General features: G+C 39.1%; 2 protein-coding genes across 2 annotated transcripts; both read right to left on the reverse strand.

The window, feature by feature from the left end:
• Positions 1 to 295: 295 nt before the first annotated feature.
• fnta (farnesyltransferase, CAAX box, subunit alpha) lies at positions 296 to 5,066 on the reverse strand. Its single transcript, XM_068326218.1, has 10 exons — positions 5,050 to 5,066; positions 4,420 to 4,591; positions 4,002 to 4,087; positions 3,756 to 3,870; positions 3,373 to 3,477; positions 2,256 to 2,382; positions 1,881 to 2,029; positions 1,575 to 1,637; positions 1,158 to 1,350; positions 296 to 950 (listed from the first exon to the last, which is right to left on the reverse strand). Exons 2-10 carry the CDS (start codon positions 4,539 to 4,541, stop codon positions 786 to 788), a joined length of 1,125 nt encoding a protein of 374 aa, XP_068182319.1. The 5' UTR covers positions 4,542 to 4,591; positions 5,050 to 5,066; the 3' UTR covers positions 296 to 785.
• A 136-nt stretch (positions 5,067 to 5,202) lies between these two features.
• On the reverse strand, positions 5,203 to 14,247 carry aup1 (AUP1 lipid droplet regulating VLDL assembly factor). Its single transcript, XM_068326216.1, has 12 exons — positions 14,006 to 14,247; positions 12,746 to 12,883; positions 11,701 to 11,851; positions 11,186 to 11,373; positions 10,560 to 10,632; positions 8,934 to 9,007; positions 8,492 to 8,558; positions 8,016 to 8,118; positions 7,764 to 7,901; positions 7,442 to 7,581; positions 7,176 to 7,264; positions 5,203 to 5,917 (listed from the first exon to the last, which is right to left on the reverse strand). Exons 1-12 carry the CDS (start codon positions 14,044 to 14,046, stop codon positions 5,872 to 5,874), a joined length of 1,248 nt encoding a protein of 415 aa, XP_068182317.1. The 5' UTR covers positions 14,047 to 14,247; the 3' UTR covers positions 5,203 to 5,871.
• Positions 14,248 to 15,521: the final 1,274 nt, after the last annotated feature.

A 15,521-nucleotide genomic window follows, 5' to 3' on the forward strand; every position in this document is an offset into this window, starting at 1 on the left:
GTCGAGGAGATTTATTTAGAGAAGCTGTAATCACACATTATTGGCAAAGCAACTGCTTGGTTAGAAACTGGAGGGACGGATTGTGTTGTAGTGTCAGCAGAAGTAGAAACAGCTGCATCTAGTGGAGTAAATCCTTTTCCCAGCTCAGAGGGAGTCCAGGACATGAATCTGTGTGTCAATACATGTGATGTGAGCAGTCCTCACAAACTCAGGCCACTGACAACGAAGTGGCTCATTTACAGCAGCTGATGGACAAATAGGGAAAGCTGTGTGTGCAAATGATCAGACCGCAGCATCATTTCATCTCCTTTAATGTCACAATAATACTTTTAAAAACCGCTCTGTTGCTAAAACACTTTTTAGCTTTCATAATCCCTCTTCCTTCCCATTACATCAGTACATATATTCTCAGAGAGTTACAAGAGGAGTGAGTTTACATGAACACAATAATCAATTTTGTCTTATTACAGTTAGAAATGTCCCTTAGGCACCGCAGCCTTTACACACCTAAAGTAAACCAAACACGTCTGGATAATCCTGCTGGTAGATTTCTATGGTAAGATGTGTATCTGCCATCAGTCCAAGACAACAAATTTAAATGTGTGTGTGCAGACACACTGTATCAGGGGCTGTATTGGTCATTTCTTTTATAGTCAATCGTCATAGTCGATCTATGAAACCATATATTAGAGCCATTTACAGTAACGTGTAACAGCGTGGGCTGATTCTGCCGCCGTACTGACACAGCGAGATAGGAGGAGAAACGACGTGACGCTCCTGGTGGACTAGCTCATCTCCTGCTGCACAGACGCTGGACCTGCTGCATCTGAAGGATCGGGGGCATCATCGGTAGGGTCCGGGCTTCCATATTTGCTCTTTAAGGAACGCTTTAAAAACAGCCAGTATTCCTTACGGATGGTGTCTTTCTCCAGTGCCAGAAGTTCACATATCTTAAAGGGAAGAAGTACAGACAGGGAGGGTCACACAACAGCAAAATTCTCAGCTCATGTAAGTAAATCGATCCTGATCTTTCTCAGACCAATCAGGAAATCGCGCATCTAGTGGTAGCAAAGAAGAATAATGTGAGTTGCCAATCATCTAGGCAGGCATAATTGTAGGGTGTCATATAATTTAATTTACATTAGCAAAAATCTTACCTCTAGAGCCTTTCTTACAGTTTCTTTCTGGTCCTCTGCCTCCATATTTTCTTTTTGGTCGTTATTCTCCAGTATGTCCTCGTAGCAGTCAAACAGGAATGCCAGAAGATAAGATGAACAGTGAGTTTCCTTCATTTCCAAGACCTTCTCCAGCAGGCCTGGCTGAGACGATAGACCCCTGTCCTGCAGGATTCTTGGAGGGGAAAAAGAGAACAGACGATCAGCGAAGTTTTCTATTTCTAATAACTGATTCACAAATTGTTTGTATCGCTTGTAGCATAACACCTATGAGGGTCTAAATGACGTTGTGGAATGTCAATCATGAACAGATACATAGAGAAGTAATTTGCGTCTTTTCGCTCCTTGCAGAGTTCTTTAAAACTACCTGTTGAATAATTAAGAATAATCTGATCTTACCCTTTCAAATAGTTCCACACGCTTTCATTGTGGGGAGCCTTCCTGATCTGAGTCAAACAGTACCTTAAACACAAACAGGAAACCAGTCAGATGTGTGCAGCAGAAAACTTTTGCACTTCTACTCAAGCGTGAACAATTCCAGAGGAGGAAAAAACTGAATTTAGTCATACAACTTGTTCAAACAGCAGCTTAAGTTTTCCAAATATAGGAAATTATGTCTGTCGTGTAAGAAAATATTGCTCTAAAATACAGGATTTGAATGATGCAAAAAAAGTCTGTATGCAAATATTCAGGAGGAGCACTTACTGAATTTCTCGCTCCAGTACTGCGAGATCAGAGAATCCTGTGGTGTGAGAAATGACAAAATGTCTCTGGTTCCATGCGGAGTTATTCCTCACATCTTCTTCTAAGAGATTCTCCACATACTCCAGCTCTTTGTCCCACAGTTTGTACTCCTGAACATTTAAGAAGAATATTTGCAACATGTTTGTTTATGCAAACATTTACGGCTTCTGGTGGTGTCCCGATAAATGCCTGAGTCAAATACTGAGGGATTGCAACCGCACGTCAACAATCAACACATTAATAAGTAAAGGATTTATTCTGGCAGAGTTGCTCTCTGTAGGTGGAAAACTGGACTCATCTCTGAAACCAATCTCTGCTAAAAGCTCCCACACCTACCTGGATGACCCACTGTCTGTGCTGCCAGGCGTGGTAGTTCTTCGCATCTTGGCTGAGGATGAGAGCAATGAAGTCCAGTTCTTCTGATGGGTCGTTCAGCCACTCTATGACCATACGTCTGTGGTGCCTGGGAGGAGGTTTCACAAGAACTCTTTTATTTTATGATGAATCATTTCATTATCATTGCAGACCTGCAGCTATGGGAAAATGTTTCGTCCAACACAACGACGTAACTTTAAATGCAACAACAAACAAAGACTTTAATATTATTACCCATGAAGCTATTCTAGGCAAAGTATGACTGAGAAATCTACTTTGTTTAAAAATAACAAAGACCTGAAAATCTCCTGTTTGAAAATAAATCTGAAGACTGAAACTAGATTTGAAAAAAAAAAGAAAAAAGAAAGAAAAGGTTAATATCTCTTTGGAAATAAATCAACTTCTTTTACAAGAACATAAACGAGAGCCAAAAAGTACAGACAGTTCCTGAGCTCAGATGATCACAGCAGCAGGTATTTCTTCAGTGCCTTTCAGGTGTTCTAGTATGCATACAAATTCAACTGTAACTACAAATAACTATTGGGGGACGTACTCCACCCTTTGAGTACAAGGAGGGTTTAATTTGAGGTGGGGCTCACCAAGCAGAGACAACACGGATGTTGCCACAGGTGATGAGTACATAATTTTAAGCTTGTGTTGTTTGACAACATTAAAATAGAACAAATTAGGACTGCAGGATATTTCTTTATCTGAGCTGCATATTTACAACTTTTTGGGTGCAAAGAACAGAAACGTAAAATCAGATGAGTTTAGTTAAACATTAAAACTGTGACCCCCTGAGGCCTAAACACTGTGCACACACAATAACACTCCCAGACATCCTGAACTTTTTCCCATAGTTTCGCATCACAAACCATCTGTGTGTATTTCGGTGTAGCTGCAATGTAAACTGCACTGTGGTTGAAACATTCAATGCAGTCATATGTGATTTTTTAAAAATATTTAACAAAACCGACATCCTAAAAACTACTTAAAATCCATGATTATTAAGTGATGAAGCACTATTTTAAAAAATCTGTATGAATATGTGACCTGACATAAATTTGCCAGCACTCACCAGACTTGGTAGTTCTTGGGTTGTTCCTCGATGATGGCGGTGATGTACTTCATCTCCTCCCTCAGGTCCTTCGACAGGGCCTGCAGCAGAACTCGCCTGTAGTGCCTGAACATTTCAATCAGAAAGTGGAATAAAGGAATGGTTTTTATTTACAAATTATTAGTTTGTTGCCGGTTTATTCAAATTCACCTTGAGATCTTACGATAATATGTTTTACAGTTTGACTCAAGAGGTGCATGTGATCTCCAATCGACCCCTTTGAAAATGGATCAATAGATTTTTCTTTTAAAGGACAAAAAGTCTGTTATTGTTTTATGTTATATGAATAAATCGAGACCCTAGTTAAGTTAGTCTGTCATGTTCCACACATGCTGGATGCTCACCATACTGTGTAGTTTGCAGCATTCAGGTCAATGGCATCTGCTGTTAAGGCAAAAGCCCTCTCACTTTTTTCATCGTTCTTCAGGAGAGCTCGGAAATAGTCGTAGACATCTGAAACTGTTGGAAGACATGAGGAGCATTAGTTACATCTAATAACCAGCAACATCCTAACATGATGTTATTATTATGTAACAACGGATGCAGGTGTTTGCTCAGCTTCACTTCTATGTCTTCTACTTCCTTCTTACACTTCTCAGAGTAGGCGATCTTCACCACAGGATTCGGTCCATCATCCTGGGGAACAGGATCCAGGTCAGCCCACTCCTTTCTGTCTCTGAAAGGCAAAAACACGGGGGTGGATTCCTCCTAAACGACTCCATTTACCTGGAGATGAACTGTAATTACAGCATTTGTGATTTAAGAACAGATGAAAAGATGGGAAACAGAAGTAATAGCAACACAGAACTATTCCTGTAAATACATGTTAAACGTTTTGCGTTCATCACAAGTTCTGGTAGTAACGTTATCCTGATAAACACCAGCACAGAGAACCTCACCTGATGTTTGAATGAAAGTTATTCAACACAAACGTGTTGGTATAAACTAGTCGCGGATGCTCACAGCTAGCCATTCAAAGATTTAGCGAAAATGAAAACCACACAATACCTGTAGAATGAATATTGAGACGGATCAGAGAAATAAGCGTCACCAAGGTCGTCGGCCTCCACATCAAACTCTCTGTCTTGTCTGTTATCCAAGGAGTTACCAGACATTTCCACACCTGACATCCTGAACCTCTTAGCAGAGACTGCGCTGCTAGCTGAAGCTGTCCGTCTGGCTGTGGGAGTTACGTCACGTCCGGTATAGAGAAAAGAGAAAAGAGGCGTTCAAAGGCTATAGGATAATATAACTTCACTTCCGAAACAGCTTCAACAGGTGCTGCGTTCGTTTCGCACTGTTACGACATAAACGTGAAGTTAAGAACTGTTTAAATCTGACAAAAAACCCCACAAAAACCACAATAAGCTGTAATGCTGGTTGTGAGAGGGATTTACCTATCCACGTTTTACCCATCTTGATTTATTACAACGCCAAAACAGTATTGACAAGATTTGCGATACATGTAATCTCTAAAATTTCTATTTTAACAGGACCCCTCAAAAGCATCAGTATTTGTTCACACAAGAATGTTTTTTTGTCATACCATCCTTTATTATTATTAATAATAATATACAATAATAATAATGGGTTGGATTTATATAGTGCTGTAATGGGTTATATTCCCTGTTCCTTCACCTTCTTGACCATCATGGACCTCTTCAGGACCTTTTCGAGGCAGGTTCCCTCAGATTCACAGACATAAATAAGATGATTACCCCAAAAATCCAGTTTTTGATGTAATAGGTTTAGTGCTGTGTTTCTATGGTGAGAAACAAGTCATGGAATAAGCAATGTCAAGAAACAGCCATTTCACCCAAAGTAGTTCCAACAGCTCAGGGCCACTGATATTACAAGTGGTTTATATAACACAAAATGATATTTTTACTGTCCACTGATGTCGGTGAGCGGATGCATCATTCACTCCTTAATGGCAAGAATCTCTACAACCTGCTGTAACATAATAATGCATAACCAGAGAGCAACTCCCAGAATATCCAGTCAGAACCTCATCTACCTCATTGCAGTATTTTTTCTAAAGTGCATTGTTTACCACACTTATATTTTGTGATTCATTCATTCATCTTCTGAACTGCTTTATGCGCCGTAGCGGGTCACGGGAAGCTGGAGCCTATGACATGACAGATACCTTAAGGTCAAGCTGAACTTTATTTTTATTGACGACTCAGACATTATAAAAATAAATAATGATTCACAGTCAGTGGATCATAATACAAATTGTTATCAAAATTACACGTCAGCCTGAATGAAGAATTAAACATGCATGAACACCATCCATCAAGGTATACATGTTATGAATACTTGCCTCCTTTATTTGCAATGAAGAAAATCTGTTTGAACAGAACCTGTTGACTTAATCTAAAATTACAGATTAGACAGCTTTGCAAGTTTAATATGCTTCTCTGTAAGATTTTCGAGGGTGGCTTGACCAAAGTGCGCTCAGCTACTGTCTTCTTGATCCAATCCATGTTTCTCAATGTAGCGCCTTGAATAAAAACATAAAAAAAAGAAGTAACAGTTAAAACAAACCAGCATCTTCTGTTAATTTAACAGATATTTTTTTACAAACAGAACATGTATCACTTGTCAAATTCATTATGGTTGTTATTACAGTAAGAGCCTGATGGTCAATCTGTCACAAACTGTATTCGCCACATTAAAAAAAATTGTTGAAGTCACGGCATAAAGGACACGTCTATCTTTCTTTGTCAACTTTCTGTCTGAACTCCTGTTTCCTGCTTCAGGCTTTCTATGTGCTCTCATTAAAAGGACAGTTTGACTCTTCTTTAACAAAAGAAACCAACTGCAAGTCACTTCTTCAGACAAAAGGAGCCCATTGTTAAAATGAGAGCTGTGAAGGACATGAAAAATAAAAAGCAGCTAAAAAAATAAGCTAGAATCTTTACCAAAAAAAGTTGATTATGTAAATTCCTAGGTGAGCAAACTGTAGAGTTCTTAAAGTTTAGACTTGATCCAGTATATTTAAAGTCTTTTACCTGAAAACTGCATGTAGGTATAACACTGCCTCATCATTCAGAATATGTGGAGCCAATGTATTATTTAACTGAATGATTATTTGTGTGATGTGACTCCTATTGGCAGCCAACATCCTTCAAACAGTGTAAAGCCCACTGAAACAGTCCTGGATTGATTCATTTCCAGCAAAGGTAGTATTTCAGGTCATGTGGTGTAAATTCCTGGATGTCATAGCATAATAAATACTCTATCACGGGATGGACAGACATCACTTGACAGTTTTTCCCATGTCATGCAGCTCCATGAAGACAGCTACCTGATCCGATGCCCCTTCACTGTCTGATTTCAGAACAAACCTGCAGGGTCTAAATTAGTGAAGACGGGTGTAGTTCATACATACGGATCTTGTTTGGTGCTGCTTTAAAATGGTCCAGAGTCCGTGTGGAGTCAGTTTTGAGTGACAGATATGACCGTAGGAATTAATCATGAATTTCTCCAACCAAATGAATATTTCAAAACTGTTCACTTCTGCAAAACAGCAAGATGCTGTGCATAATAAAGCAACACTGGCTTTGCTCTGAATACTCTTGTTAACATGATGTGAACAGGTCTTTTCAATTCCTCCAGATGTGATTAAAAAAACAAGCTCTCAAGGCTAATTGAAAATTTAATTCAACATGACTTATTTTACTCCAAGAACTATAAAAAAAATGTGTTTCCGATATTTTCTTTACGAGGCGACTTTGCCAATGGCCAGAAAATCTCACCTCCTCGCAAAATTATACAACGCATCTTTCCTGTCCTGGAGAGACAAATGTCTGTCAACTGGTGATTTCCCAAAAGATTTGGCAGCAGGCTGTGGATGAAAAGAAAATGGAAATATCAATAAAAACAAACAAAAAAAATGTCTCATAGCCAGAAAATAATTAATTTGACATTATGAATGCAGAGGAAATTTGTGATTTCTTCTTGTACAATGTGGCTATAAAAGAACTGCCCTGTTTAGAATACTGACACATGGGAGTCATCAAACCTGTGGGGTGGCAGCAGGACCAGAGGGGTAGAAACGGCTCTTAGAAGGCCCAAATGTTGATGTCCCAGTTGCCTCCATCTGAGTTTCCTCTTTATTCTCCAGCAGATTTGTTATGGTGGCGTCAACACAGTTGGTTTTTGCTGCAATCAAGAGAACTTGAAGTCATTTCAATGCTCCTGTTTTTTCTACCGGTTGGTATATAAAGTGGATGAACTCTAGTACAGCAGGTACATCAGAACAGACTGTACAGGAAACACAAACAGTACATTCCACTGAGTAGTGGGAACATGCAGTCCAAAAGTCCGCTGAACACGGGTCCTACCTAGCTCCTTTGTGATTACATTCAGAGGGACGTGAGGCAGCACATCCTTCACCTGCTGGGCCATTTTAGCAATCCTGTGTTCATCTGTGCCCAAACTCTGGACCATGAATCCAAGGCCAATGGATGAAGGTCTGACACCTGAAGGCGAGAGAAAATCAACAAAAATAATAATAATTATAATGAAAATGATATTAATAATATTAATAATAATTCAAACTCTTCGTCATGCAGTGTGTTTGTCTCCTGACTTACTCGCGGATGTCTGTGGTACAGCGTGTCTTTTCCTTTTGACGTATTCTGCTTTGTCAGCTTTAGTGATCTTGGTAGAGACTAAACCAAGTTCACCAGCTAACAGCTGAAATTAAAGACACACAACAGGCATATGTTTAGCACCAAACTGCACAGGATTAATAAATATAATGACGGAAGAAAAACAGGAGAGAGAATCTTAATAGTCATGGTTTAACTTTTAAAGAAATATGGAGTAACTCAAAGTTGATTAAAGGTGTTATTGTATGTGTACAAAAGACAAGGTGGATAAATTGATAACATTTTTCACAACTGCACAACAAAGCTCTTCAATATGACAATACGGACTGTTTTAAAAATAAATAATGCAACATTTAATCTTATACATTAATTAACGATAAGAAGAGACAAATACCCTGAATGTGGAGCAACCGCTCCGGTTTAAAGCTCCTAACGGTAATGAAACACACGAGTCTCACCTCCTGAACTTTGTTGGCAAACTCCTGCATGGACTCGCCCTCCTGTCGGGATACTGGTGGCAGCCAGCTGACATGGAAATACAACAAGATATAAAAAAAAAAAGACAACTGAAAAGATTAAAACATTGGATGAACAGAAGAAATTAATCTGAACCAAAAGATTAATCAAAAGAAAAAAAACATGACATGAGGATGTTGTTTTGTTTCAATACCACTGGATAGTCATACTCATTAATCAACATTAATGGCCACAGAGGAGCCTGAGGTTTTCTCCCCCTTTTATTTGCTTGTCATCAGTGGATTGAGTTTACATCCCTCACATGTACACAGAACAGCCTCCGTTTAGCTGAAAATAAACTAAACCCCAGGCTATTTGCTCAGTCAACGGCAAAATGTCACGATTCAACTACATAATGCAAAGAAGTGACAAATTATTTAGTACCTTACATGATACACTGTACATGGAACAAAAAATGTCCATAGGAGCTCCATCAGCCAGCTGGAGTCCGGTATGTTCTGGGGACAGACAAAGACAAGTAGGTCTATTAAATTTCAGTGTAGAATAAAACTGATTTCAATAGCATGTGGACACTAATGTCTGTGAGAACTGGTCTTCCTGAGCCCAACAGTCCAAACTGGACTTCGATCACTACCGCCTCTGATAGATGGATTAGATCCTAGCAGCACACAACCAAATCTTCTTGATACTTCAAGCAATCGTCACTGATTTTCCGTTGCTGGGATGTTTTCTAATAAGACATAAGTAGATGTTCTTTAAGCACAGGCCACTTTTTTATTCCCATTGTCTCGACACAGACATTACGAACCACATTCAGACATCATGTCTCTCATTTCAAGTCTCAGGCAGCGAAAAAAAGATGATCAGGTTCTAGTCTTTTATTGAATTTGACGCCTGGACCACTTATTTCTATCTTAAATTCAACATCAAACAGACTGAACTTGTTACCAGTGAAATCCTCACTCTGCTCTGGTACCACTGAGCAGACCTACTCAGAACAATGTCACTGTCTCTACCTCAATATTTATATCCAGCAAAAAGTCAGTTGCCAAATATAATTTCCCACCTGAGGTTATTTCTCCTTCAAATATCGAGGAGTGAAATATCTTATTCATATATCCCAAAATCAGCATCAACTTTTGTTCACTTTGGGAGCAAAAGAGTTGAAAACTGTTTAAACAACGATACTATCTCCAAATTAAACAATCCTCCGGCGGAGGGCTCCTCTGACTCTGCCTAAATAAAGACTAATGCCTGGATAGTAGACATCTGAGGACTGGGAAGCGGCAACATGAGCAACCAATCCTCAAAGTTCTGCAACCCAATTGGTTGATGAGGACGTGCCACTAAACCAAGAATAAAAGGGCTGTCCTGGACCTGTTATTAGGTGTGGAGAGGAGAAAGAGACCTCTGTTAAAATATTCAATGGTTTCACAGCACAATTCATATTTAACACCGGACACTAAGATGATCGTTTTAGGTTCATAACCGTACACCTGGGGGAGCTGTCACTGCCCTGGACCTCAGATTACTGATAGTTCAGTCACTGCAGTCCCTTGGAAAAGGACCAAGAAGCCAAAATTTATTAACTGGATTTAAGAACTGACAACAGAAAAGAGTACAGTAGTTATAAAATGTCTCTCTGACAACATATGGATTGCTCGTATACAATAAATGACGAATGTGGACAGAGGTATAGATATCACTGGTCTTGTGCAACTAGAACTAACTACCTTCAGTGACTGACTGTTCTGAGTGAAGTAAATAGTACTTGAGTTTAATAGTGATACAAAACAATTCTTGTATAAACAGAAGCATCTGCTTTTCTGTCCATTTCTGCAATTTTTCATTAAATAATTCCTTTCATTATTATAATTTTACTCATTAAATCTTATTATATTTATCTTTCTGATGTGTGACATTGAGTGAAGGCCTAACTTCAATGTTGTACAATAATATCTGCGTATTTCTCTCTCTAAATGAGAAAGCATTTACAATTTGGAAATGTTAAAGGAAAAAAAAAAAAAAGTTGGGTTAAGATGTTTTTACCAAAGCAATCAAAGGTCTGGTGACCCGTAAGGCCACAGGCTGAATGGAATCGGTCAGAGAGAAAGGCCAAGAACTGTGAGGAGACAAATATCCACGTCAGTACATCAATACAGCAGGCAAACTCTGACTCATGAAAACAAGAATATATGCTGAGTTTGTTTCATGAGTAGATAGTCATTCAAAAAGTTTACAAACACAACTGTGCAGGTATCAGTCAGAAAGCAGAACCGCACAAACCAAAGCATCATGTTATTCTTCATATTATTCTCAGCTCTATCTCAAAGTGCAGTGGAAGAAAGATGATGATTTGTGGTTGGTTCAATTACCAGTAAATCACTTCTTGATTTTGCAACCAAAGTCATGAGTGAGGCCAAAACTCAGTCATCATGTGATAGACTGATTCCAATGTGTTACTGCTGTAGAACGTCTCTGAATATTTCAAAGTAAATATGAAGGTCTGGTGAAAACTAAAAACAAAAGAACTAAAGCTGAAAGTGTAGGGAGGTGTTACTTTTCCATGTGAAGATATTTTCTACTAGATCACATCAACTCATCGTTTCTATGTGACAACAATGATGTGATCTTACAGAAAGTAGTTTCTAGCAGCAAAAGGTGTTAGCACTAACCTGAACTTGAGCAGGCCAGTGCGGCCATTTGTGGTGTCTTCTTCAGGAAACAGCAGTAAAGGCGACGTGCCTTCAGTGAGACAGTATCTCTGAAGAGTCTCGCCTATCGCCTCCTGGCCAGACGCTGAACGGATTTCCATGAAGCCTCTGGCCCAACACACAAAGCCGGTGGAGCCCTCTAACTGGGGCTAACAAACACACAGGCACACAGCAAGCTAAAACATCAACGCATCCATTGTATTTAAAAGAATACCACAGTAAGCACCGGGAAAATAAGACGATCTGAACACATCTAGAATATAAGACTAATTCTCATCATCCACTAGTGCACATCTGCTCTCCTTTGCCAGCTGCTTGCAACATCTACAGAAAACAGCCTGCATGCAAAACATGCTGCACTTCCTGTTTTGCTTTAATCTACTTCACTGGTAAAGTAAGCGTGTAGCACTGTTATGAATGAGAAATATATGACGTGACATACAGTAGTTAAACAAAGAGAAATTTTTGACACTCACAGTATTGCAGGCGGTCAGAAGGTTGATGATGTTGTGGTCAAACTCAGTTACATGGTTGCACATGTAGAGCTTGGTGCTCCGGTCTCTGGAGCGAGGGTTTCTCTGCCTCACATGCATCCCCAGGACGGAGCACATAATCCTAACAATAAATCTATGAAGGAAGAACAGGTGGGTGTGAACAGTCGCATTATTGCATTAAAATGAGATAAATCTGTCTCAGGGGACACACTTTGTATGGATTTCTTTCTCATTCAGCAGTAAGGCAATTTAGATATTTTGTCTAATTAAATGTTTCTTTGTTTAACATTCTTCAGTTCCAGTCATCACCTTTATTTGAACATTGACTTACTGAGAGCCACGACTCGCTTTAAGAGAGTCACACTATGTCACACACAAGTCCCATACCAAGCACCTTGGGCAGAAACTCACCTTGATTAGAATTAATGAGGTAACATTATTTCATGGACTCATTTTAGTCGAGACAAGCAGACATTTTGCAATTATTTTTAATGGGGTACACGTATGTATTACATGGTGTATGTTCACACTGACAGTCACCATTCATCTTATTTCTGTCTGGTTTATGTGCGTTATGTTTCTACCTGGTCTTGTACCTCATTGATTATTAAGTACTGCCTGCTGAAAATGGTGTCTTTTCAGAATATACTGACTGACAGGAAGCCTTTCAGAGAAATACTTATCCAAACTCCTGGACTACTTGACGAATAACTTCAAAGACTTCATGATTAGTACTCAAATGACTTTGTTAAGAACAACTAAGTCTGTAAAGACACACAATCACTGCATAGTTCTGCTCATAACAGAGTGGGGCTGAAACTTAAACCCTAAAAGAATGATATTGTAATGATTATTCAAAAGGATGTGGGTTGATTTAATCACTGGTTGTGCAAACTTTTCCTTTATGTATATTGAAAATTTTCAATATTATTCATGACCCATAAAATAGTTTTGAAAGCCCCAACTAGGATATGACTTATGAGAGTAAACTGAATTCAGATAAATACTGATATTCTGGAATACTTACCTTCTAACAAAACTTTCTGGAAGTGCACAGCTGACTAAGAACACATGAAGACCAATAGAAATCCGAATCAGCATCAAACAAACGCCAACTGGAAAATAAACCAGTAAAAGCAGGAGAAAAACAGCATCTTTGGGAAACCTGTATAACAAAAAGATCAGAGTTGTAAACATTTTACATGCAGTTTATAAAACAAACAGGTGAAATATCTTATTGATGAGAACTTGACACACCACATGAACGATAGATAGATAGATAGATAGATAGATAGATAGATAGATAGATAGATAGATAGATAGATAGATAGATAGATAGATCAGTAACAACAGTACAATATTCAAGCATGAGCCATTGGGTACAGCAATGAACTTGTCCCATATTTTACCAATAAACATAGTAGATATACTTTAATGATCCCCAACTCGGAAATTTACAAACACTAATAAACACTGGGAGCATATTGTGTTTCTATATTATCCGTGATTTTTCCATTTAATTTGAAGAACTGCTATCATATTTTCTAACAGTATTAAATCAATAAATACCACCAGATGAGCAACAAAAACACTGGGGGTTTGAACGGTTTTATTTTCTGGTTTATATTATAATTTAATGGTTGTCACGACATATTTTAAGCATAATATAAAATATTATATTAATATTTATGCATTGACTGAAGCCCTGGGATTGGAAACATTAAACGACGTACTCCTATAATCTACCACCCTAAACAGTTCTTTCTTCTCCACGTTTTCAAATTGGCATAAATAGTAGCTGAGTTTATGTTTGGTGCACGCTGTGATGCTAGAATCACACACCAGGAGGGCCGCTTATGAAACAAACAAACAAACAAACAAGTCGGATCTGCTTTTGACACGATGGAGCATTTCAGAAAACATTCACAGAAGACAGATGTCTGAGAAGACAGGTGTCATCATCACATGTTATTTCCACATCATTAAAAGTTGAGCTACATGTTCATCTTCTGTGTTGACAGCCCGATCACTTTACAACCAGCTGCTTAATACCAGGTAGCAACAGCACCTGTACACAGCACTAACTAGCCACGCTGACTAGCTAGCTGCTTGTGTTGCACTGCTTTGACACCCAGTTTTAATACATAACGGCTAGCCAGCGAAAGATGTCTCACGACATTGTATTGTTTCTTATTCATGCGCAAATAGACCGTAGCCCTAAGTATTCCAACGGTGAGTGACATGAAGCTAGCTCCAGGTTAGCATTAGCTTCCATTAGCTGACTTACCGATGAAAGTCAAACATGTCCCCAATTCCCCGAGCCTCCATGTCTGCCACTTCAAACCTTAACTCAAAGGCTAATGCTAAGAAAACCTGATTCCTAAAAATAAATTAGACATAACTTTCACGACAACAATTTTCTCGATCGACCAGTAGTGACCGTTAATGTTACTGTTCCCTATGTGACGTGCTTCTTCAAGTTTGATGTATTAGCTTAGCTACCGTCAAGCAGCAACGTCGATAGTGCATAGCTAGCTACAGTAGCAGCACTTCCGTCCAGTGCCATCCAAAATAAGAGCACAAACAAACTGACTTAAAATTCTGGAGAAATGTAATTAATTTTGTCGGGATAGGTATTTTGATGATTTTGAGAACAATTTATTATTTTTAATTTATGTTTTGATGATTTAGATAACAATTTATATAAAAAGACACCTAGCCGTTTATCTTAATTTATTCCTTTAGTTACAAAATAAAAGACTAACTGCAGGACATGCGTTGAGCAGGTTGGATATTTGTCTCCCTCTAGTGGCTGAATTCAATACTGACGTTTGTGATTTACCACCCAGTTTCTCCATCTTGATAATACAGTACAGTACACATGCTTTACTTCTCGCGACGATCGAGTTGCATGTCATGAACAAACATTAATTACTTTTTTTCTATTCATGTTTTTTTTATAAATAATATTTAATACCAACACATTTTGCGCTAAAACGATTAATTTAGAGGCCCATAGGTCGATACGTTTTTCTTTTTGTTGTATTTAGTCTTCTTCTTTTCCTTTCGGCTTTTCCCGTCTGCGGTCGCCACAGCGAATCAGTTGCCTCCATCTAACCCTGTCTTCTGCATCCTCTTCTCTCACACCAACTACCTTCATGTCTTCCCTCATTACATCCATAAACCTCCTCTTTGGTCTTCCTCTAGGCCTCCTGCCTGGCAGTTCAAAGCTCAGCATCCTTCTACCAATAGATTCACTATCTCTCCTCTGGACATGTCCAAACCATCTCAGTCTGGCTTCTCTGACTTTATCTCCAAAACCTCTAACATGTGCTGTCCCTCTGATGTACTCATTCCTGATCCTATCCTTCCTGGTCACTCCCAGAGAGAACCTCAGCATCTTCATCTCTGCTACCTCCAGCTCTGCCTCCTGTCTTTTCTTCAGTGACACTGTCTCTAGACCAAACAACATCGCTGGTCTCACCACAGTTTTGTACACCTTTCCTTTCATTTTAGCTGAAACTCTTCTATCACACATCACACCTGACACTTTCCTCCACCCGTTCCATCCTGCCTGTACATATTTCTTCACCTGTTTTCCACACTCTCCATTGCTCTGGACTGTTGACCCTAAGTACTTAAAATCCTCCACCTTCTTGATCTCTTCTCCCTGTAACCTCACTATTCCACTTGGGTCCCTCTCATTCACACACATGTACTCTGTCTTACTGCGGCTAACCTTCATTCCTCTCCTTTCCAGGACAAACCTCCACCTCTCTAGCTTCTCCTCCACCTGTTCCCTG

Source organism: Antennarius striatus, chromosome 10 (genome assembly GCF_040054535.1).
Source record: "Antennarius striatus isolate MH-2024 chromosome 10, ASM4005453v1, whole genome shotgun sequence".
Classification (NCBI taxonomy): domain Eukaryota; kingdom Metazoa; phylum Chordata; class Actinopteri; order Lophiiformes; family Antennariidae; genus Antennarius; species Antennarius striatus.

What these genes read in the sequence shown, in the direction of transcription:
- fnta (XM_068326218.1), bottom strand. Translation starts at nt 4,541, where the DNA reads ATGTCAGGTGTGGAAATGTCTGGTAACTCCTTGGATAACAGACAAGAC. An exon ending in GATCGCCTACTCTGAGAAGT is followed by an intron (nt 3,871 to 4,001) that starts GTAAGAAGGAAG and finishes GTCTTCCAACAG; the next exon opens with TTTCAGATGTCTACGACTAT. An exon ending in CCCAAGAACTACCAAGTCTG is followed by an intron (nt 2,383 to 3,372) that starts GTGAGTGCTGGC and finishes ACCTCCTCCCAG; the next exon opens with GCACCACAGACGTATGGTCA.
- aup1 (XM_068326216.1), bottom strand. Translation starts at nt 14,046, where the DNA reads ATGGAGGCTCGGGGAATTGGGGACATGTTTGACTTTCATCG. An exon ending in CCAGAAAGTTTTGTTAGAAG is followed by an intron (nt 11,852 to 12,745) that starts GTAAGTATTCCA and finishes CTTCCTTCATAG; the next exon opens with ATTTATTGTTAGGATTATGT. An exon ending in TGTACCACAGACATCCGCGA is followed by an intron (nt 7,902 to 8,015) that starts GTAAGTCAGGAG and finishes TCTCGCCTTCAG; the next exon opens with GTGTCAGACCTTCATCCATT.